At 38.6% G+C, this 24,584-nt stretch overlaps 1 protein-coding gene across 1 annotated transcript in view; it reads left to right on the forward strand.

Moving 5' to 3' along the window:
* LOC121314500 (collectin-12-like) overlaps positions 1-18,637 on the forward strand; it is a 90,814-nt gene extending 72,177 nt beyond the window's left edge. Inside the window, exons 4-10 of the mRNA XM_041247859.1 lie at positions 4,738-4,836; positions 4,945-5,991; positions 6,719-7,195; positions 7,675-7,811; positions 8,457-8,566; positions 9,404-9,549; positions 17,690-18,637. Coding sequence (XP_041103793.1) covers positions 4,738-4,836; positions 4,945-5,991; positions 6,719-7,195; positions 7,675-7,811; positions 8,457-8,566; positions 9,404-9,549; positions 17,690-17,709 — 2,036 coding nt within the window. The 3' untranslated portion in view covers positions 17,710-18,637. The remainder of the gene's footprint in view (positions 1-4,737; positions 4,837-4,944; positions 5,992-6,718; positions 7,196-7,674; positions 7,812-8,456; positions 8,567-9,403; positions 9,550-17,689) is intronic.
* The last annotated feature ends 5,947 nt before the right edge of the window (positions 18,638-24,584 follow it).

The following is a 24,584-nucleotide window of genomic DNA, read 5'->3' on the forward strand; positions in this document are numbered from 1 at the left end:
TGTAAAACACAGTAAACAAATAATGAAATAAATTGAAACAAAGGAAACACAAAGTAACAGATGGCCTCCACGGGAACCTTTTATTTCCTTATATGTCATTATTTCTCAAACCAATTAAAAAATGCAAAATAATCTATTAGCTTCACATCAAAATCATGCGTCCACATTGCCATTTTGTTATTATGTGACACTACTATTGAATATAATTGGCTGGTATGGAAAATGTTGCCCTCGTGTCGCCTGAAAAATAGAACATTGTAATAAAGTGGGAGACACGTTGTGGGTGTGTTCCTGGTTGATCACACAAGGTGACAAGGCGGCAACTGCTGTCGTCCCCTTGTTGCCATCGACAAAAGTCGCCTGTGAGACCAGGCCTTAAGAGGTTGGCATTTGGCCTTGTGTTTATTTATAGCCAGTGAAGACCCATTGGATTCATTGCATGTTAATAAGTTTGTTACTGTGTTGCACAGGCATTTGTGGTTTTGAGAAAGAGGTCTCAGCAGAAGTAAGGGAGAAACTAGGACTCCTGACCTCAGTCACTTTAAAATTGCCTTCTGGTGTATTGTGTTTTACAGTAAATGACAATGACAAAAAAGTAAATGACAAATAAATAAAAAAGCACAAATACAAAATGCAAAAACCCAGCCAATACTTTGGTTGAGATGCTAATATCTATTCCAAACCAAATATCCTGGTGGTTGATGAGATTTGAGGAAATACTGAACTTCCCTCTGCTGGTGGTTTCTAGGTCTGGAGTATTAAATAGCCTCCAATTGTAAAATCTTTATATAGCTTTGTCACAAAGACGGCTGGAGTGGGGGACGTCAGACCAGAAACAGGAACCAGGAAATAACCAGAGAGGTGGAGTTTGGTGGAAGTGAACAAATGGTCTCGCTCAGCATTTAATAGTGCACAGACAAACAGAAAATAAAAGGTTGCAAGACAAACAAAACACAAGACACGGCACATTCACCAAAACAAAGAGATGAAACAAAACATACTAACACTAAACAAACACGGTGAGCTGATCTTTTTAATGATTATTATTATTCTTATTATTATTACCTCGGTCTCCAATCCCGAACACACAACCCCGGGTGAGTGAAAACATGCAGCTTTTATGCAGCTGTACCGAGACTCAATTGCTAATCAATCGTTCAATTGGAGTCGCAGTACAACTGCATGTGAATTAATAAAGTGCAATTCCCCGTGCTCACATATTATTACTTTTTACTTGCATGTGAAGTGCTGTGCAGTCCTTGTGCCTAAATACAAATATACATTTTAAACACCAATATTACACAGACCCGTTTATATCCTGTGTACAAATGACTTTACACCAACATTAACACATAACATACACCACAAAGTACACACAGGGGCGGGCACTTTGCCACAGGCTTATTAACACCAAAAATAATAGTTTTAAGCCCAATTTATTTTATTTATTAAATTACGTACTGCAATTTTACAAATGTCGTAAGTCTCAAAGTTAAGAGGATGTTAAACATGTACAGTCCCTGTCCTTTTCTAGAATGTGGCATATTACTATCCCGCATTTCTTACCATTAAGAATGTATTGCCTGTTTTAGTGACTCATTTGTTTATAAAAAAAATGAAATTTAAATGATGAGTCAGTTTACACATTACTGGCGGAATTGAGCTAAACTTTCGATTTTTGACTTGAGCTAAACTTTCAACTTTCAAGCATTCCAGAGGAATTATTGTAGTTGCTGATTTTCTTTCCCTCAAATCAAACTGCATTCACACTACAGGCATTAGAAGAAACAAATAAACACAATCAAGCAACCAAAGTGTATTAATTTTCACATTACATATTTAAATTATTGAAAACTTTGAGACATTCCAAGTGTTACAACATGTGTTTTGATTTGAAAATAAGTGGTTTATAAGACTGACAGTGTTCCAATACAAGTGGGAGTATTTAACAGTGGCCATTTTTAATGTTGCTTTCCTAAAGATTACCACAGTAGTTTACTGTGCTTTTGCCATGCTTATATGTACCTTGCTTTACCCCTTAAAGGGGAAGGGAAATGGTGGGATTTTGTGCGTTGAAATTATTCATCAAATGCTAAAGATAACATTTCCCACTCAAACACCCTTGTATTTATTGTATAACACAATAAAACACTTTTAAAACTATGGCAATTGGCACTTAAATTGTGATGTGTTGCGCCATACTGACAGAGTTTTCCCATGATGTCACTGGTTGGAGCACTCGACCGGCAGGTGTAAACAAAGATGGCAAATCTCACAAGAGCACTGGAATGAAGTGACTTTGAAGACCTATTGGTAAAAACTTTCTGTATGAATTTGAGCCAATCATAGAGCGCCAAATAGACCCTATTGAAACAGAAAGACAGGATTGAGATTCCTGAGAATCTGATCCAGATCGTGAGAGAGATCCAAATCCTGACATAACAGCACACAGTTTCAGTTGCAACTGTTGTAACTGCACAGTAATGCCAACTCATGAGGAATGTGTTTGTTGTTTTGAAATTCCTCGCATATAGCACAGAATTCCTGAAAAATTGTCAGGAATGCATCACCCTGCATCACGCAAAATGGCAATTTTAAAACTGTGTACCTGGATAGAGAGGTCCTGGACACTGCACTGCTGTTTTTTGCAGACATCCGAGCTGACTCTGTATGACCTATCGCCAGCAGGTAGCCTGTGCTTGTATTTATGTGTTTCATAATTCTCGTACGCATTACATTATTATTCTTACTTTTATAATAATTATTCATAGGTATTAAAAAATGCTTATAACAGCTTTAAAATTGTAAATTAAACAATAAGTTGTTAACATATTATTATTTTATTTATTATTATTATTTTGAAAGTTTTATCATTTTTTTCCATGTGGGTATAGTTTCTTTCTCATGAAACAGCACCGCTAAAGCAACCTCTTGTCCACCTTTGAATCTTTATTGTCACTCTGTATGCAGAAACCTAATGCACCGCACACATGCGTGCATGCTCAACTCATCCTCCCTAGTTACCGCAAGTGAGTTCAAAGATTTGATAAAACAAATCTGCTTTGTACACAAACACCTTTTCATGATCCAGCTAAAAATGAGCCGGGATCCAATCCTGTTTTTTGATCCCATTAGTACAACTGGCCCCAGGTCACTGAAGGACATTTGGAAGCTGGACAACTCCTGTAAAAGCTACATGTAAACCGTATATAAACGGCTTTGTTTTAATGGTATTGTACAGAATCATCATCGGTAAGTCAGTTACAAAGCTCTGAATATCATGTTAAAATGTGACATTTTCCAAGCAATTTACATCATGAGAGAAGTCACTGACTTCACACGTGTCACATACTTCTCCCATTGCCTCCTCCAACCAGTGACATCACAGGAGGGATTTCCAGCAATGACGGATTACAGTTTGATAGACTGCAGAATTTAAACAGTTCATTTGACATATACCGATCAAAAACAATCAAAACAATCCCAGAATTACATTGCTTTCCCCTCTATTTTATCATTTACAAACAAACCAAAAAGTGTTTCCTATCACTTTTAACTGTGTCCTTTGCTATAGTTTACAGTACATGACAGTTTGTATATTTCACAACTATGCTGTGGTGCCCTGCCCCTGTGCTTATGTTATGTTTATATATATCTATGTATGTATGTGTGTAATGGTGCACGGTATGGGTTAAGTAGCACAGGTGATTTAAAATGTATATTTGTATTTAGACACAGGGATTGCACAATCACTTCACATGCAGCTCAAAGTGGGTATTTGTATTAGTTCACGTGCAGACTATGCTTGCTCAAATTGAATGATTTAACAAGAGATTGAGCCAGGCACAGGTGCATAAAAGAGGCACACATCTTTCACTGGGGGTTGGTGTGTTCAGGGCTAAAGAACGGGAGAGAGAAGGAGAGTACGATTGAAAACTAAAGCAATTGCTACTCTTAGAAAATAAATATACAGTTCACAAAGCGTACTTTATCATGATTCAGCATGTAACTGTTTATTGGATATTCTGACATAAGGCTGGAAAAAATTGCTATGCTTAGGGGAGAGTCAAGACAAAACCTTTCGCCCTGCAGGTTGATGTGAACACAATTATAGTTTTACAAATGCACCTACTATGCATACAACACTGCAGTTTTAAAAAGGTATACGGTCGGCTTTGCCATGTGATCTGAAGCGTATACACACCCTTTTTTTTTTTTTTATTTTGACAGGACTTGAAGATGTACAGTATATGCAGAACTATATAAATGTCAGATTGTTGCTGATGTAATGTTGTGGAATCTCCTTCCATAAATGTCTTCAAAGCAGTAATTACCTTCCCCCATTTGACAAATGACTTGGGACATAAAAATAATTTTAAAAAAGTAGCGCTGATATAAAAATACATAGAACACAAGAAGCAGTAACAATAAAATTGTGAGGATATTTAAAAATAAACCTCACCGGGTGTTCACCAACACATGTGAAATTACTATTTTCAATTCTGTATGCACTGGTTATTGTAATAAATTGGCATGCACTAGACACGAACTACAAACCATACACTTCAAAGAAGCAAGTCTTACGTGCAAATAAAGAGCAAGCTCTGTAGTCGAGACGTAAGTTCTGTGTATGTCAAAATGATTAACTCATTGGCCTTTATCACCAAGGCCAGTCAAGACCCATGTTTGTATTGTTTAGTATTGTGTACTGCAGCATCACTCTCTTTTATCTTCTAGTGGTGCACAAAATGGACACTGTGACAGAAGGCATGGAATTTTCACACAAGTCTTACGCAGAGAAACTCATGGCTGTGGAGAGTGACTTGAAGAAGCTGGGTAATTGACAGAATCATCTTAAAGTATTTATAACAGCATGATATACTGTTAGTATTTATTTCATATCTGTTGGAATTACATTTTTTTTTCTCATCTTTGGACCCACAGACGACCAGACAGGGGAAAAATCAGAGAACACCAATAATGAGTTGTCAGGGTTCAAATCCAAGATTCAGGCCCTACAGCAGCAGCTCAGGGATATTGCTGACAAGTCCACAAAGAACAAAAACGTTCTGGATAAACTGCAAGATGCTGGGCAATCCCTGCAGTCCAGTCACAGCTCCTTACAGGGCCTGCTGGACAGCAACTCCAATATGATTAAAAATGTAAATCGCACTTTGCTCACCTATAGCGGCTACATTACCAGTCTGCAGGAAGATACCAACCGGATGCAGACAGGTCTACAGAACCAGGTTCAGACTCAGAGCACATCGGTGGTGAACATTAACAGCCTGAACCTGACCCAGGCACAGCAGAGGACTCTCATCAGTGCGCTGCAGAAGTCTGTGGACGACACCAGCCAGGCCATCCAGAAGATCAAGAATGACTTTCAGAGCCTCCAGCAGACTGTGGTCCAAGCAAGAAAGGACACTGACTGGATGAAGGAGAAGGTGCAGACTCTTCAGGCACTGTCTTCCAACAATTCTGCCTTGGCCAAATCCAACAATGACACTTTGAATGACATGACCACTCAGCTGAACACCCTAAATGGGCAGATGTACAATATGTCGGCTATGGCAGACACCCATGACCAGAGTCTGCGGGAGCTTATGGATCACCAGAGGGACCATGACAACAGGACAGCGGATAAGTTTGACCAGTTCGAACAGCGTATGGACCTCGCGGAGAGAGGCATTGACAACATCATCGACAACATCAGCTACACCGCCCAGCACCTCAGGGTGCTCACCACCAGCCTAAATGACGTCAGGACTTCTTGTAGTATGACTCTGAGCAATCACACGGACAACCTCCTGAATCTCAACAACACTCTGGTGGATATTCGTGTGGACACCACAGCCCTTAGGATGCAGCAGGACGTCTTGACATCCAGGCTGGACCTCGAGGTGGCCAACCTCTCCATGGTCATGAATGAAATGAAGCTTATTGACACCAAGCACTCGCAGCTGATTAGAAACTTCACCATTCTTCAAGGTATGGAATGTTTAGTTTACAATTCCAAATAATTAGCTGATGCTGGTTGCTTGGTAGTTGAAGGCATTAACAAACTTATAAAACAATTGTTGGTTTGCTAACTTTCAATCTTGTTGATTTGCTTGCTTACAGTACCAATTGCAAATAAATGTATCTTAACCGAGAAGTTTGCACCACAAGTATTGCAATGATGGTATACTGTACATTTCAAGAAAAAAGAGATACTATTGAGATTGATTGATATATAATTCACCAGCCAAAATATGTTACATGATTAAAAGGTTATTTGAATGTTTATTGCAAAACAGCTGTGCTGGATTTTATTGTTTCGAACTAAAAAGAAACAATTACAGCAATGTTTGGATGATAAGTGTTGTAGAACCGTTTGTCTAATATCTGATAACTAAGTTTCTCTTCAGTACTACACACTGAATTTCTTTGTATTGAGTGTTGTAGGTAAAATGTATCTCATGCTGTTCAGTGTTGAAATATGTTTTAGGCTACTGTTAAAGTAAAATGTGCACACACACACACACACACACACACTACCCACACTTTTGTTCTATGTGTTTTTCCATTGCAATTGGTACTAAATTAAAATGTTTGTTGTAAATGACTATTAGTTTGTAGCAATTGACAGTTAAATTGTAGATAAAGGTACATCTACTGTAAAAACAAATGCTTGGCAAAGTAATGAACACTGATTACTTTAATTTTGATTTTTCAGGCCCACCAGGTCCAAGGGGCCCAAGAGGTGACAAAGGGCCTCAGGGACCTGTTGGACAGACAGGATTGAAAGGAGACAGAGGGGATAAGGGAGAGCCGGGAGAGCCCGGGAACAGGGGAGATAAGGGGTCTTCTGGACCACCAGGACCCCCAGGAAATATTGGTTTGACGGGCACCCGAGGAAGCCCCGGTTCTAAGGGCTCCAGGGGCTCGTCTGGGAGACCGGGCTTGCCAGGGCAGAAGGGAGAACCAGGACTACCAGGAATCTTGGGGGATACTGGGTTGCCTGGCCCTCCGGGACCACAGGGGCCTCAGGGGGTGCGAGGGGAGATGGGAACACCAGGGCCAGCTGGACCCAGAGGGCTTATAGGACCCCCTGGACCAACTGGGCCCCCAGGTCCTCCAGCATTCTTAGAAAGTTCAGCAAGACCAGAGGCTATACACACTGAAGTCTCTACACCATCAATGAAACCTAATGGCAAGTCTTTTATTTACGGTATTGGTTTATACATAGTATGCCTGTTGGGCCAGGTGACTGCACTGTGGGTGCTATTATAAAAATCATCAGATGTTGTGACTGAAGATAGATTTTAAGTTGTCCTCATGAGTTGCTACCTTCTGCTAACAAATACAGACATTGGAAAAGACTCGTTGCTCTGCTAGACTAAAAAGTTTGTATCTGTACTAGTAAAATCAGTGCCAAGGCATATTCATTGATATCGATAAGTCAATCTAATACATTATACTGTAAATCCAGATGAGTTTGATGGTGAGCAGTTTTTGGTGATGGAGTTTGATGGTGACCGTAGCAACTTCAGTCCTTCCCCGTCACAGCAGGGGCTTGGACAAGTGAGGTGTTTCAGGAAAATTGCGGTGGAGGATGTGCTAAAATGAGGGGAACATCTTTTTTTCTTTCATGAAATATTGTTAATAAAATCTTTTCTGCTGGTTCACCAGGTTGTCCTCCACAGTGGATCAGCTTTAGGAACAAGTGCTACTACTTCTCAACTGAAAGGGATATTTTTGATGAAGCCAAAAAACTTTGTGAAGAGAAGTCATCAACTATGGTTATTGTCAGTGACAAAGAGGAACAGGTAAATGATGAATACTAGAATGATTATTTTTAAATGAAAAAAAAAAATTCTGTAGCAAAATGAATATGGAATCCCTAGTAAAATCAAACAATGTGATGAAGCATAGTGAAAGCATGGTAAAACATAGATAAGCATTGAAGGAAAAACATGTTCCAGCAAACATGTATTTTCGTTTTATGAGATCTGTTAACATACAACTGCAGATTAAAGAAATGTCATACTTGCAGGTGTTACTGTCTTTGTCAAAGTAAATTCAACAGTGGGTTAGAAAGAATGTCACTGGCTACAAATCTTGTTAGGCATTCCCATATAAAAGTTTACCATAGAAAAAGCAAAGTATAAAAAGCATTGTGAAAGCAAGGTAAAACATAGCTAAGCATTGTAAAGCCCAGGGAAATATAGCAAAAAATATTAACAAACATGGCAAACCATTGTAAACTATGGGAAATGTTTAGTATAATGATGGAAAAGGCATAGGAAAACAGCAAAACGACTGTGCAAATTCAGTGTGGTAAACTTTTATCAGAGTGAAACGACCAAAACTAACAGAAAGTAATTGCTTTATGTTACCTGTTATTTTACCAGACAATATTATTGTGATTGTATGATGCAGTAAATGTGTATTTTTCCTGCTTTTTCCTTCAGCTTTGGTTAAGAAATCAAATTGCTGGCAATGGTCATTTCTGGTTGGGTCTAACAGACAAAGAGGAGGAGAATGTGTGGAAATGGGTGGATGGAACCTTGCCTGCATTCACGTGAGTGTTTCATATAGATTATATTATTTTTTGTAGTGCAAAGACTAAAAGAAACTTGTTGGCAGCTACAGCACTTAGTGGACAAATATACAAAATGCAGTACCGTACCAGGTTTATTTTTGCCATCAAGATAACAGATAAACAGATACACTTTTGCTTCAAAAATATGTCCTGAAAATATTCACAGTGCATTTAAAATGTTTGATTGCTTCTGCACTCAAAAATAAGTTTCACAACTCTGATAGTGAAGCATTTGGTGTATATAAACTGTGCCGAATAGCTAACAGCTAAGGTAAACAAACCTCAGGTAAGCTTCTATTGTTCAACAAACAAACTGCAAACATGAAAGATGTTCTTGAGGTCAGAATCTAGGTCGCCTAGTTTACAAATGAATTCCTCAGCATGTATTGCCTCCATTCCTTCAGAGATGTTTGGATGGTCATTTTCAGGAAAGGCTGTTGTCCAAAAAAATAGCCCATCATTTTTAAGAAACTATGGGATGTTTTGTATATATTTAATGTACTAGTTCCTGTATTATGCTACTATCATGTATTATGCACTTTCCACTGTATTTAATGAATTATGCATTTTTTTTTTAATATATTTTTTTAGTGTACTTCATGCATTTCTCTGTATTTAAAGTATTATGGATTTTCTTGTTACCGCATCTTGTAAAGCGCTTTGTGATGGTGGTCCACTATGAAAGGCGCTATATAAAATAAAGATTGATTGATGTATGCACCTACAAGCAAAACTCTAACTATCAGATCTGTTTTCTTGCTCGTTGTGACTGAATTGGACCTTTATTTTGACACAAGCTTTCCTGTGTTGTTTAAGGAACTGGAAAGAGGGTCAGCCTGATAACTGGCAGCATGGCCATGGGCCTGGAGAAGATTGTGCTGGGATCATCCACGCAGGCCTCTGGAATGACTTCTACTGTGATGATATGAACAGGGTCATTTGTGAAAAAGAAAATGACATAGGTAAACTGAAGTTACATCCCAGGAATGGATTGTTGTGTACAATTAATTAAATCAAGACATTAATGATTTGAGACGCAGTATACACATGTTATTTAAGAATGGTCCAAAAGAAAATAGGGCAACTAAATGCAGATGGTGGGTAAGTATTCATACATTTTTCATACTTTCCCCTTGCCTTTCTTGATCTTAAAGCAGTTCGTCAATAGTTCTGTTTACCTCAGCCTACGCCAGGCTCTGTTCTTTATTTCTAGTTGCCTGCCAAGAACATAATTATCGTAAGCAAGATCAGCCAGAGAGTCTTTATAGAAATGTGAGCCAGCACCATTTAGTGATCACCTACTTTGGATTAAGTCCCTTTAGTATTGCTGACAATACAAAGGTGTGCACTTGATGGTGTTGGTTTGTCTATTGTAGCAGAGCAATTACACTTACTTGCCATATATTTTCACTTTGAATTAGGTGGAGCCCAATATATATTAGAGGTTTTACTCTAGACATTTTCTCTTGATCGATAATCGTCATTGATTAATCGATTAATACCTGTTTACTAGTGGTATGAAATTGTACTGAAAGACCATTACAAGTAATACAAAGTATTACCGATAACATAATGCTATTGTAGCCAGCCAATCGGTAAAAGAAAACCACTTCCAGACAGATGTTTGTGAAACCAATCCAGGTAACATATATTCTTGTGCCTCCCGCATATGCAGTAACTTGATTATGCCTTTTCCGATTATACAAACAGGAATATGAACTGATATTCTTGCAAGTTTGAAGTCTGCCAAAGCAACACACTGATTACATACTTGTACTAAAACAAGGATGTCCCCATAACTCCTCCACCATCCCAGCAACCACTGCAGCACATCTCTTAAAGATCCAGCATCTCAATTATAAATCAGCAATACAGTGTTTAGATTATATGTATCGTACATTATTTACTGCAAGTTTTTCACAGTGCCAGCGAATAATATACATATATTAACTTACATGTAATTTGCCAGTTTGAAAATATTTACATACATGTAATTGGAAGTTAGTCAAAGTGAGTAATTTCAAATATTAACTTAGCTTTTATTAACTGTTTGTGCTGTTTTATGGGTTTGGCGGGCTCACACCTAGCTTTTTTAAATTTGAATGTTTTACTGGAAGGGAAAGAGAGAGAGGGAAAGAGAAGGAGGGGGTGTAGGGGACGAGCGGTTATCTGTTTGTAGTGATGAGCTGTGTTGATTTTTGTTGTTTAAATGCTTTGGCAAAGCAAAATGTATTTTGTCTTGCTAATAAAGAATCTTTAATTTTTATTTGTGTGTATATATATATATATATACACACACACACACACACACACACACACACACACACACACACACACACACAGTATACACATAGTTATAGAAATTTTTCAAAAACAAATAATTATATGTAAAATCTTTTGTACAAAAGTTTTGCTTTAGTGGATGAGGAAAAAAAAGTTACAAGAAATAGATGTTTACAATTATTTGTTTAAGCAATTTTTTTGCTAAACTCCAAAAAACGCTAATTCAAAAGTATTCATACCCTGACAAGGACAATTAAATTAATAGAGGCACCTTTAGCAATAATAACCTCTTTTAAACGATTAGGATATTTGTCAATGGGTTCTTTAGTGATTTTTGGACCAATCTTCAACGTATTGCAATGTTTCCTAGAAAATCACAAAGGCCCGGTGGTGGTGGAGGGGGTAGGTTTGCTGTTATTTTTTGCACAAAGTGTAGGTGTCGTCTGCAGCTCTTATTTTTTGTGTTAACTGACGCTTAACATGTGTTATGTCAGTCTTAAACCAGTTGTTATTTGCATATTAAACGTAAGGACCCAAATTAATTATGCAATGCTTGTAATGGCAACATTCTACAGTAATCGTATTCTGTTTAAAAATGTTGCCAATTTTATTGCCTTGTTTTTAGCTAATGTTAATATCCCTGCATGAGTTCTGCTGTAATGACTGTAACACTATTAAAACAATATTCATAATACAAAATAATAACATTCTCAGAGCGCTGTCGCTTGTGTGGCCTCTCCCAAGTCAGCGCCAAATCTTGCTGAGTAATAACGAGTCCAGAAAAGATTGTGAATGGCATTTTTGACCTGAACACATCGGATCCCAAATTAAAAAGTTTGTCAATTCGATCACTTATCTTGGTATCTATCAGGACATCTTACTGTGAGACTGGATATGATGTACGAAATGTTGAATTCACAACAAATAAAGCTGCTGTTTTATCTACAAGTCTGGGAAACGGACGCCAAACAAAGCAGAGCGTTACTTTTTTTTCACTGTCATAATGAAGCCGGATGAAACCTCCACACTAAATGTTCAATCTTTATTTTTTTTCCATAATTACTTTTTTTATGATTTGTTGATTTCAGTGCTTTCCTTTTGGCTTATTGGTTGCTTAGTTGTAAAAAACCTGATTTGTAAAAGATTTGCAGGAACGAGTACCACCAACACAGCACTTTGGTACGCAGTCTCAGAGTCTGACTGTATTACAAATATGATGTGCGGCGGGAAAGTTAGGGTTAGTTCATATTTATGTTTTTAAAAAATGGTTTGTAAATTAATTCAGCTTTTTGGCACACTGGCCCATTTTCCTGGATTATATATATATATATATATATATATATATATATATATATATATATATATAGTGTGCATGGGGAAGGCAGCAGCAGGGCTGGTAGGTGACGTAATCACATACGAAGACATAAGCCTGATATACACTCCTTGCAAGGGAGCCAGCTCTTTTGTACAGCGGTATGGGCACTATGCTTCAGTGCGAGAGGACCCGGGTTCGCCTGTGTGTGTGGATTGCCTCACCCTGTGTGAGGAGCCTGCCTGCGGGAACCAAGAACGCTCCATTATATACAGTGCCTTGAAAAAGTATTGAGCCCCCATCCCTTTTTTCACATTTAAGAGTCTCAGATTTAGAATTTGAAATAGATTAAATTTGGATTTTTTCCCACTGATCTACAAAGCCTTGAGCACCATGTCAAATCAAAAGAAAAATTCCAGATGCTTTCAACAATTTACTAAAAATGAAAAACGGAAATTATCAGATTAAAAAAGTATTCATACCCTTTGTAATTGCAAGCCTAAATTTGCTCAGGTGCTATATATTATCTCAACAAGTCACACAATTTGTTGATGGACTCCACCTGTGTAAGAAATTAGTGGATCACCGGTCTTAAATTAATCTGTGAGGATAAATACTGCTCTCTCTGTATGGTCCCACAGTATGGTAGAGACTTCCAAAAGAAAGAATCAAAATGAAGACGAAAGAGCATTCTAAGCAATTCAGGGATGTGATTATAGAGAAGCACAAATTCGGGGAAGGATACAAAACCATTTCAAAGGCTTTGAACATCCCTAGGAGCTCAGTGCAGTCCATCGTACAGTGGGGAAATACGAAACTACCACCACACTGCCTAGATCAGGCTACCCCTCTAAACTTAGTTGCCAGACAAGAAGGGCTGCTGTGAGGCCAACTGTGACTCTGAATGAGTTACAGAAGTCAGTGGCTGTGATGGACGATGATGTTCATGTATCAACAATCTCCAAGGCATTCCACAAAAAGCTCCTTTATGGGAGAGTGGTAAGGAAGAAGCCCTGGCTGAAAAAAAAACATATCCTTGCCCGCAAAGAGTTCACAAAACGTCACCTAGAAGATACTGCAGTAATGCGGCAGAACGTCTTGTTGTCTGATGAGACTAAAGTGGAACTTTTTTTTGCCTGTACGGTAAGCGGTATGTGTGGCACAAATCAAACACTACACACCAGCCAGGTAACACCATCCCCACCGTAAAGTATAGCAATGATAGCATCATGTTATGGGGATGCTTTTCAGCAGCAGGGACTGGCGTTATTGTAAGGACTGATGGGAGGATGAGTGGTGCACAATACAGAGAAATCCTGGATAAAAACCTGGCCCCTCTGCCAAAAAACTCAAACTGCGGAAGAAGTTTGTCTTTCAACAGGACAGTGATACAAAGCACACTACCAGAGCAACACTGGAGTGGCTTAAAATGAAGAAAATAGATGTCCTTGAGTAACCCAGTCAGAGTCCTGACCTTAATCCCATTGAAAATCTGTGGCAAGACCTCAACATTGCTATCTATCATCGTTCCCCAACTAACTTGACACAGCTTGAGCAATTTTGCAAGGAGGAATGGGTAAATATTGCTCCATCACGGTGTGCAAAGTTAATAGAGGCTACTGGCTGTAATAGTTGGCAGAGGTGGTTCAACCAAGTATTGACCCAGGAGGATAAACACTTAAAAAACGATGACATTTCAGTTTTTTTTTAGTTTTTATTATTTTATTGTTTACTATTTTATTTCTTTTTCATGGAGGGGGGGGACTCTGTGAAGAAGAATGTGTGACTTACAAATAAAAATTCCCAATCTAATGCATCAAAATCCCAGACTGTGAGACTCTTAAATATGAAAAAAGGAATGGGGGCTGAATACTTTTTAAAGGTACTGTATATATATTATACTAGTTCAATGTAACTGGCCCAGTCTGGCTTGTGGGGAGGCCAGGTGAGGTAGCGCAGGAGCCTTGCAGAGCCTGTACCATTAAAACAAACCTGAAAACTAACAATTATAATTTTTTTTCTTCTAATTTTGTAGGTCCGACGGCTGCCTTTTTTGACCCAGCATGCCACCGGGCCTGTAGAATGGTACAGGAATTAATATTTGACCGTTGTTGGGGGGGGGGTTTTTATATACATATATATATACATATATATATATATATATATATATATATATATATATATATATATATATATATATAGATATATATTGGCGGGCGTGTGTTTATGGATATGGAAAAGTAGCATTTGAAGATTTAAGTACTGATGATCCGTTCTCAGGCTGCGCAAAACTTAAGCAGCTCTCTACTACACTTACTGCACTGGCAAAGTCAATGTTCTCCCTCTACAAAAAAGTGCTAGCATAAAATAGTATAATTTAAAAAATGTGCTGTTTTTTCTCTGATTGTACTCCTGTGGCTAGACTGTAACATTAAGTGAACACGAATACTCGCGCATCCTAACTGCACGTTATGCAAACCAAGTACATGCACATCCTAACTTCACGTTATGAGGAAATATGTTTAGTTTGTGAGCGTCAGTGACAGAAAGTGCAAACACAGTAAAGTGCAAACACAAGAAGAAATCTTTAAATTATTTTGGAGATGATTATTGGAGGGGCCAGCAGTAATTAGCAGTAATTATGTAAACAATGTATTGTTTTATCACCAGTCTTCTGCTTTAAATATGAACCATAAAAAATAAAGTATAAGGTGACATTTTATGTGCGGTTACTTGGGATTTTGAAAACAGTTGTTAAAATGGATGCAAAACGTAAAAATGTTTAATCCTACTTGCAGCTCAAAGAAACAAAAAAAAAACTGCTGAATTACCATCGTATGTTAACTTCAGTTTTTCTTACATTGGTGATAAGGATGATACACGTCCTCAGGTGTTATTTGTTGTGAAGTGCTGGATCAAAAAAGAGTAGAAGTGCCCCACTGAACGGTCATCTGCCTCATCGTTACACTATGTTACTTTAATACCATTTTTTTATTTGATAAAAGCAAACATCTAAGCAGCCTGTAAATAATTTAAGCAGCTGAATGCTTATATAGTATAGTGTAGCTACAAATAAATTAAATGTCATTTTTTGATTGGTTAAGAAGTATTTCAGTTACAGTACCGAATAGTAAATAATTTGGGGTCATGGGTTCATTATTCCAATGTTTATTTGGGTCACCAATCAAAAAGCTGGAGAAACATCGTTATAGCTCATTTGAGAACATGCTAGTTTTTACTTTAGGCTGCTCTCTACCTATCACTGTGCTACTGATCTATTGCTATCTTTAAATATCATTCTTTATTTTTTGATGAGGTTTCTGAGCCGCTGTCTTCACTTTTCTCTTGTCATTCTAGGCTTGATTTTGGGGGATTTTAACATCCATATAGACAACTGCCTGGATAGCCTCTCTAAAAATGTATCTGCTCTCTTAGATTCCTGAAGTTTGATTCATGTGATTCAGCACATTTCTACTCCTACTCATGTCAAGGGACATACTTTCAACTTAGTCATTACATTAGGGCTATCTCTCAGTAACCTTTCTCTTATTCCACTTACTTTCTCTGATCCTTTTCTGGTTGATTTTGAAATTCCTTCACCTCTTCCTACTGTAGTACCACAAACTTGTATTTAGACCTTGTTGTCTTTTAGATCCTGTTACGTTGACCAGCTTCTTTACTGACTGCTAAAACAGTGGGCTGTCATTACCAGTTGATGAGGCAGTTGCTTTGTATAACCCTACACTTTCCAGTATTGTTGTTAAGGTAGCACCACTCCTCACCCGTACCATCTGTTTGAAACGCTTATCTCCCTGGTATACCCAGGATCTTAAGGAACTAAAAACTAAAGGTCGCAGTCTTGAACAGAAATGGAAGACATCTGGGCCCTGTGTAGACTTTGATATCTGGAAGTCACAAACAAAACAATATAAATTGGCCTTGACCACTGCTAAATCATCTAATTTTTCTAATATTATTTCCACCAGTGAAAATCATCCGGCTGCATTAGTTTTAGCATTTTTCACTGATAAAATTGAAGTGGTTAGGGCCCAGTTGCCTTCTAAATCACCTAGTTTTTAAATATCTTTTAATGGGAATCTTTTGACTCCATCTCATACTGTAAAAAAAATTGGGAATCACTATGGATTCAGAACTATGTTTGGACCCCAACATTAGCTCAATTATAAAGGCCTCATTTCATCATTTGAGGAACATTGCCAAATTGAGATCCGTTCTGTCTGTTAAAGGTGCTGAGATGTGGGTTCGTGTCTTTCTTATTTCTCGGCTAGATTACTGTAATGATTTGTTTGCTGGCCTTCTTGATTCTAAACTGTGTTGGCTCCAACTGCTGCAGCCAGGGTGCTTAGACAAACAACAAAGCACATGTATGCTAGTAGTGCTAGGTTGATTATTAAGATGATCGGAACTTAAATTTTGGAGGATATTTGATTCAACATGTTTTTTTGTTCCGACAGATTAAAGAATGCCGTGTTTTTTGTTTTTTGTTTTTTTTTTAAGTTTGCCACCTATACCGAGAAAGATGCCTGTTGGGTTTGCAGCTGCTATTCTGGGACTAGAGGGACGTTAAAGTTTTTTTTGTTTTTTTTTAAAGAGAGAAGATTGCTTCTATTTTATGTTTATCTTTTTGGTCTTTTTTTTGCTACTGCTCTCAGTCAGACAAGTACAAACTAGTTATTGTGTCTTTTATATGCAGTAGGTAGAATAGATTAGCGATTTGGATTTTAGCACTGTTTGAAGACTGCATTACATTTCTGTAATAATTCAATTAATGCTTGCCCTCTGAGAGAGAGAGAGAATATCAATATGAATCAAGTTAAATGGACTTCATCAGTGTCATTCTGATTAAAAAGTTTATTTATGCACAATCTCAACAACTCAAAGAAGAATAATGTATTTAATAAACCTTGTTTTATAACCACCAAGTAAAAAAAAAAAAAAAAAAATGTTAAAGACAAAGATATTCATTGTTTTTGGTTGTCATGGTTATGTATTAAAGTTTGATTAATGAAATGGATCCCACAATACAGTCCCAGTAAGATTTTTAGATGTGTGAACATTGTTCTGATTGTTGGCTGCTGCCATCTACTGGTAATAAGTAATAGTTACTGAGAAAAAATATGTTATGACATTCTTTATTGTAGAATCAGATTCTGGGGATATATGAATGAATCTGTCCACTTGTCTAAACTTGTGTCATGGGGATCCATATTTCTGTGATACTGACATACACTTGTGTCTGTAGAAGAGGCAAGGGATGTATGTTACTACTACAGATTAAATATATAATCTGGTAAAGTTATTGAGAATATCAGATTCTGGGGATGTATCACAGTTACATTTCTACATATGTCTGGATAATCAAATTTTGATTAAACATTTCATTGCTAGTTCTTATTCTGTATGCTTGTGTACACACTTTTTGTGTCGTGGTCATCAACTTTTTCTAATTTGGAATTCACAACATGTGTGTTGTTTTGCTTTTTCAGATAAAATGCCAGGATCATAGCACACATGAAGAGGATGCATGGGATCTTCTCAGACAGATCAGAAAAGCTACACAAACATCTTAGTTGTGGATTCTCAGAAGAAGCTTTTTGAGAATAAAAACAATACATAACCATCTTCCGATCTGGAATCTCAGATCAACGCACAGTTCATTCCAGACTCCAGTATTGAAATATATATGATCTGTAAGCACAGATAAAAAATTAAGAGGAATATATTTTAGTTATTAAAAAAAAGACAATCATATTAAAAGCATTTTTTTCTTTTTTACTAAAATGCCTTGTGTTATGCAGATATTTACAAGTCAATGTAGTTCAGTACATACTTATGCCAGAACATATATTTTCTTATTAAAATTTTGTATTACACTTCATATGACTTTTCCTGTGCCAAAGAACATGACAAAACACTATTTTTTTTTGTTTGTTTGTTTAATGTTATTATTCTATAAGCTGTTTTTCTTCTTTGAGAATTGTGAATGAATTTGCAACCAATGGCAAAAAAGATGTTGTGTTATTCTTGGGGAAAGACATGTTGAGCCTCAAGAATCGTCCTGGATTTATTTAGCTGTATTATAAACATAAAAAGAGAGTCAGTACTATTAGGGTCTCGTTGATTTGAAATAAAATAGTGTGATAGGTTTTATCATTTTTCCAAAAGAGTTCTGATTTTCTTTTTTTTTATATTATGTTTTAATTGTGAAATCCAATAGAATTTCATGAGATGAGTTAAATACTCACTCATGGTTCATATTCAATTTTCCTTTTTTAGTGTTAGTCTCAGGTAAATTTGTATTCCCTATATTTGATACTGTATTAGGGATTCATGATAGCAGTCCTGGTAAATTATCCATTTACTGTGGTCGTAAAAATGCCTATAATACCATGCATTAACAAACAAACTAATAAATCAGGTGCACTATAAACCCATTGTGTGTCTTGTCTCAGCTCACTCAGTTGCTTGTTTGATTGCTTGTTTGATTCATAATGAATACACACACAATATACATCTCAAAACAATATGAGGTACAGTACATTGAATCATTGCAACCGTCAGTAAGGTTGACTGACGCGAACACATGCTGGAAGAACTCAAGTTTGGGAACCACTGTTAAATTTGATTGTTTTAAATAAAAATAACTGTTTGGAGGGTGTGCATTTTGTAACGATTTACTGTAAAACAACTACAGTTGTGATGTGGTTGATATTAAGTACACTTCATAATACTGATTATTGATTACAGATAGCAACTATACACAGTAGTTACCATATTGTTATAGTCACAACACCATTTTTTGACAGTCAATTTACAGAAAAAAATTGCTGTTAAAAACAGTACATTGTGATATAAGTACCGAAGGTGGTTATAGTTTTCAGCAGTACTTATTACCATGATATGGTTATTAAGTTAGCAAGTCTAACCCCCAGAACAATGTCTGTGTTACAATCATTTTAAGACCTGCATGTTCAGAAGGGTACTGTTTGCCTCGCTGTGTGCTGTGGATCCCCAAGGGAAGCTGGGCCCAGGTTGGTAAACAATGCTTTAGTTGATGTATCTGTATTTTGAAGTGTATCAGTATATTTATAAGACAAACTGCATATAATTATTTAAATGCATTAAAAAAGATATTTGTCAATTTTTTTGTACACGGATGATGGTTGAAGTCCAAATGTTACTTAATTAAAAAAGAACGAAACAGGTTGGAGCTGAAGTGCTATGATTTCCATTACATGAGAGTAGATGTAAAAACTTCATGCTGATTTGAACTCGGCTCTTGCCCCAGCGCATCAGCATGACAACCGACTGGATTGAGCTAAGTAGGGTACATCTCTGGGGTCTTCAAGTGGGCACCTTGTGTCGTCGACTAGCCTACAACACCTCAAGAGGGCTCAACAGTGACTGGAGTGCCAGCATTACCTCCCTCCGTCTCCCACTCAACTGAGCCCAGCTTACTTATCCGTACATCAGCGTGTCTTTCTTTCTATTGTGCTTCAGATCCCCATCCAGAATCTTTCCGTCTCAACCACAGCCAGTTGCTGCTCCTTTCTGCTGCTTCAGATAAGTTGTTCTCTGTGCGACACAACTCTTGGCCGCTGAACCCGTCATCTCTAAGAAATCAGGTTGTAGAGTGTGCCACAAATCCTCGACAGCCCACCTCCACTGGGTAAACTCGGACTCTCCATCCTCACCATTCCGCTTCAGAAGCTAGTTGAGCATACCAAAGTTTCTTCTGCTCATACGCCTCATCCACAGCATCCTCCCATGGCACTGTTAACTCTACCAGATGAACAAGGCATGCTGATCCAGACCACAAGACAATGTCTGGTCGAAGGTTAGTGGTGGCAATCTCAGGTGGAAAAATAAACCGTTGACATCTGCCAGCATTTTCCAGTCTCTAGCAGCTTCCAGTTGTCCTGGGAAAGGTTTTGTTTTAACACCTTTTTCTTGGTGGTTGCTCTCCTGGATGGAGGAATGTTGTCTTTTGTGTGTAATGCTTTGATGAAACTGCTGGCAACTTATTGGTCAGGTTACGCTTGTCTTATAATGCTAAGGCCAAACATCGCAGCACCTGGTCATGGCGCCCAGTACACTGTCATTGGCTGATACCCACCTTACATCCTGTCAAAATGTGCCTTAAAGTTGCAGGTGTTAAACACAAAGGACATGAGGGATCCTCACCTACCCAAAGGTTAGGTTCTGTGGTGATGGGAGAACATCATATGTTGATCTGATGAGGAAACTGATCCTGCTCTGTTCCATTGTCCATAGGTCTTACCAGCCGATCTTGAGTTTCTTCCCATCTCATCCATTCTCCCTGCTTGGCCTGGGAAACGGCCTTTACACACCTGATCCTCTCCTCCTTTTTTTGCACCTCGTTGACTACCAGTTTCCTCCATTGAGCTGGGGTTGCCTTGTGCCAGGTAGGAAGAGCTGAACTGAGACCAAGAACCCCTCTTCCCCATAATATCACAGATTCGAAGGGCAGCCTTAGCATCTTCCACAGCTTTCTTGGCTGCCCATTTTCTTACAGGTGCTGCCTCCCTAACGCATTTGTCGCGTGAACCTACTAATGTAATTTCCATTCGGACTTTGGCGCACTTAAACTCCTCGATTAGAGCAGAGACTGGTAGCTGCAGTATTCCTTTACCATAAAGTCCCACTCTACTGAGGCAGCATGGAACTCACAACCATTTCCTGATGTATGAACTGATTAAAGCTTCCAGCTTCTCAATTGTTGTCAATGAAACCTCGTACACAGTCAGTGGCCACAGCACCAGAATTTCAGTTTGCCCGGTAAAGCGCTGCTGTCTATGCTCTTCAACCCTTCCACTGCTTGTTGTCTAACTTCTCCCCCATGAACTTGTCCTTTAGATCCCTGTTGTACCATCTCCATAGACTTTTCACTGGCTTCTTGGACACTGTTGGTATTGCCTCGCCATTAATGTAGAACCTTTTATCTACTGTTTTACCTTTAATTATAGAGATGCTCCTTGATTTAGTGGGCTTGAATTGCATTCGTGCCCATTCAATGTTATTGGTTAATTTGCCCAATAACCGATTAGTGCAGGCTACTGTTGTAGTCATTGTTGTCATGTCATCCATGTATGCTCGAATTGGTGGTAGTCGCATTCCAGAAGCCAAGCGCTCTCTTCCCACTACCCATTTTGATGCCCTAATAATTACTTCCATTGCCATGGTAAAAGCCAGCGGAGAAATGGTACAAACTGCCATTATTCCAACTTCTAGGCATTGCCATGTAGTGCTGAATTCTGAAGTTGAAAAACTAAATTGCAAATCTCCAAAGTAGGCTTTCACTAAATTTGTTATTGTCATCGGTACACTGAAAAAATCAAATGCTGCCCAAAGAAGTTCATGTGGCATTGAACCATATGCATTAGCCAAATCCAGGAATGTCACATGGAGCTCCTTCCTCTCCTTTTTAGCTGATTGAATTTGTTGCCAGATTACGCTGATGTGTTCTAAGCATCCTGGGAAACCTGGAATGCCCGCTTTTCAATGAAGTGTCAATGAAGCAGCTCTTTAATAGGTAGATTGACAATCTCTGAGCAATAATGCTGAAGAAAGTATTGCCTTCTACGTTTATTAGGGAAATAGGGCAAACCTGACTGATGCTTGTAGAATCTTTTTCTTTTGGTATAAAGACTCCACCTGCTTGGCACCATGCTCTTGGTACAAACTGTTTTTCCCATGCCACTTTCATCAATTTCCATAGGATTCGTAGAACTCCAGAAGCACTCTTGTACACTCTGTATGGAACTCCATTAGACCCTGGAGATGATGACACCCTTGCTTTTTTCACAGCTTGCTCTACTTTCCACTTAGGTGCACAGTCCTCCATTTGGTATTCTGGTGGATTGATAGGTGGGATGTCTGAAGGAATTGACATAGGCTCCTGCCTTTGAATGGACAGAAGAAAAAAAAATCTTTCCCACGCCTCAAAAATAAACACATAACCTCTTGGAACAATACCACTATACTTCAACACAAACAGAAAAACCAAAACAGACCATAAAAATAATAAGCAGATTTTTTTCTTATTCAACATTTATACAAGTCCCTGTTTGCTAAAGGCCTTGTTGAAGCTAAGCACCTGATCAGGCTGCAAAGTGTATTCTCAGCTATGAATGGTCTTTAATTAGGCAATGTATGTATCAAGTTACAGTCATTTGGCAGCTTACCAATGCACATTTTGAAACAAAACATCCATCTTTCCTGCTACTACCTGTGGCAGCAGGGAACATGATCAGCATGTAAGTTCTGTGTCTGGTAAGCAAAACTAAAAATGTGAACACTTTGCTGTTGTATACAGCCCTGGACCCAGGGCAAGGTATTTCTGCAGTGAACCAAAGGTAACCTCGGTCCCATGCCTCCAGCAACAAATAAAATGAACACTACCACTAGACAATTTAGATAAAGCATGCAGATCACACACAGAAGCAAACACTTGTGAGCAAAGTACTCACCTGTTCAACATTTGAAAAGTGCTATGCACACATTGGTAAGAACCTCTAAAAACAATAATTTGATTGGCAGAAAAAAAGTCAAGAAGACTTGCGAATTAACTCCCATATTTATGTCCACCATTCAGTGGTAGTTATCAATACTGTAGTATTCAAGCCAGGTGTATTTATACCTATAGTATATTGCTTTCCAGTCTGTCCTGTGCTATTGAGTTTACTTTCACCTCAATTTTTACCTTGCCAGCGATGTGGCATCTCTCAGTGCGGGCTGAGTCAATTGTTTTAATTCTCTAATAAAATGTTTTTGAATCGCAAATGCTGTCAGGGCTGTAAAATTGAGGATTAATAGTTATACTTCCATTCAGCACTAGGGGGCAGAACACATGTAATTGTCAACATAGCTCACAGCCATAGCACACTATCTGATTTAAGATTTAAGAGATGTTCCACAAGATGAAGATCTTGCTATATTTGGATGATGAGGGGGAGGGGGTAGTGTCTATTGTGTGACTGGAGGCCAGTCATTAGATCTCTAATGTTTAATCCCTGAAACCTGTAAAAACGGTTCAAAAAAGCAGCTTTGTCAGTATGATGAGGGATATACACTGAACAAAAATGTAAAAGCAACATGTAAAGTGTTGGTCCCATGTTTCATGAGCTGAAATAAAAGATCCCAGAAATTTTCCATACGCACAAAAAAAGCTTATTTCTCTCAAATTTTGTGCAGAAATTTGTTTACATCCCTGTTAGTGAGCATTTCTCCTTTGCCAAGATAATACATCCACCTGACAGGTGTGGCATATCAAGAAGCTGATTAAACAGCATGATCATTTAACAGGTTCACCTTGTGCTGGGGACAATAAAAGACCACTCTAAAATGTGCAGTTTTGTCACACAACACAATGCCACAGATGTCTCAAGTTTTGAGGGAACGTACAGTTGGCATGCTGACTGCAGGAATGTCCACCAGAGCTGTTGCCAGAGAATTGAATGGTCATTTCTCTACCATAAGCCGCCTCCAATGTCGTTTTAGAGAATTTGGCATTACGTCCAACTGGCCTCACAACCGCAGACCACGTGTAACCACACCAGCCCAGGACCTCCTCATCCAGCTTCTTCACCTGCAAGATCGTCTGAGACCAGCCACTCGGACAGCTGATGAAACTGTGGGTTTGCACAACCAAAGTATTTCTGCACAAACTGTCATAAACCGTCTCAGGGAAGCTCATCTGCGTACTTGTCATCCTCACCAGGGTCTTGACCTGACTGCATTTCGGCGTCGTAACCAACTTCAGTGGACAAATGCTCACCTTCGATGGCCACTGGCATGCTGGAAAAGTGTGCTCTTCACGGATGAATCCCGGTTGCAACTGTACCAGGCAGATGGCAGACAGCATGTATGGCGTTGTGTGGGCCAGCAGTTTGCTGATGTCAACATTGTCAATAGAGTGCCCCATGGTGGTGGTGGGGTTATGGTATGGACAGGCATAAACTACGGACAACGAACACAATTGCATTTTATCAATGGCTATTTGAATGCACAGAGATACCGTGACGAGATCCTGAGGCCCATTGTTGTGCCATTCATCCGCCGCCATCACCTCATGTTTCAGCATGATAATGCACGGCCCCATCGCAAGGATCTGTACACAATTCCTGGAAGCTGAAAATGTCCCAGTTCTTCCATGGCTTGCATACTCACCAGACATGTCACCCATTGAGCATGTTTGGGATGCTCTGGATCGACTAGTACAACAGTTTGTTCCAGTTCCCGCCAATATCCAGGAACTTCGCACAGCCATTGAAGAGGAGTGGGACAACATTCCACAAGCCCCAATCAACAGCCTGATCAACTCTATGTGAAGGAGAGGTGTCACTGCATGAGGCAAATGGT

This window comes from Polyodon spathula, chromosome 4 (genome assembly GCF_017654505.1).
Source record: "Polyodon spathula isolate WHYD16114869_AA chromosome 4, ASM1765450v1, whole genome shotgun sequence".
Taxonomy (NCBI): Eukaryota; Metazoa; Chordata; class Actinopteri; order Acipenseriformes; family Polyodontidae; genus Polyodon; species Polyodon spathula.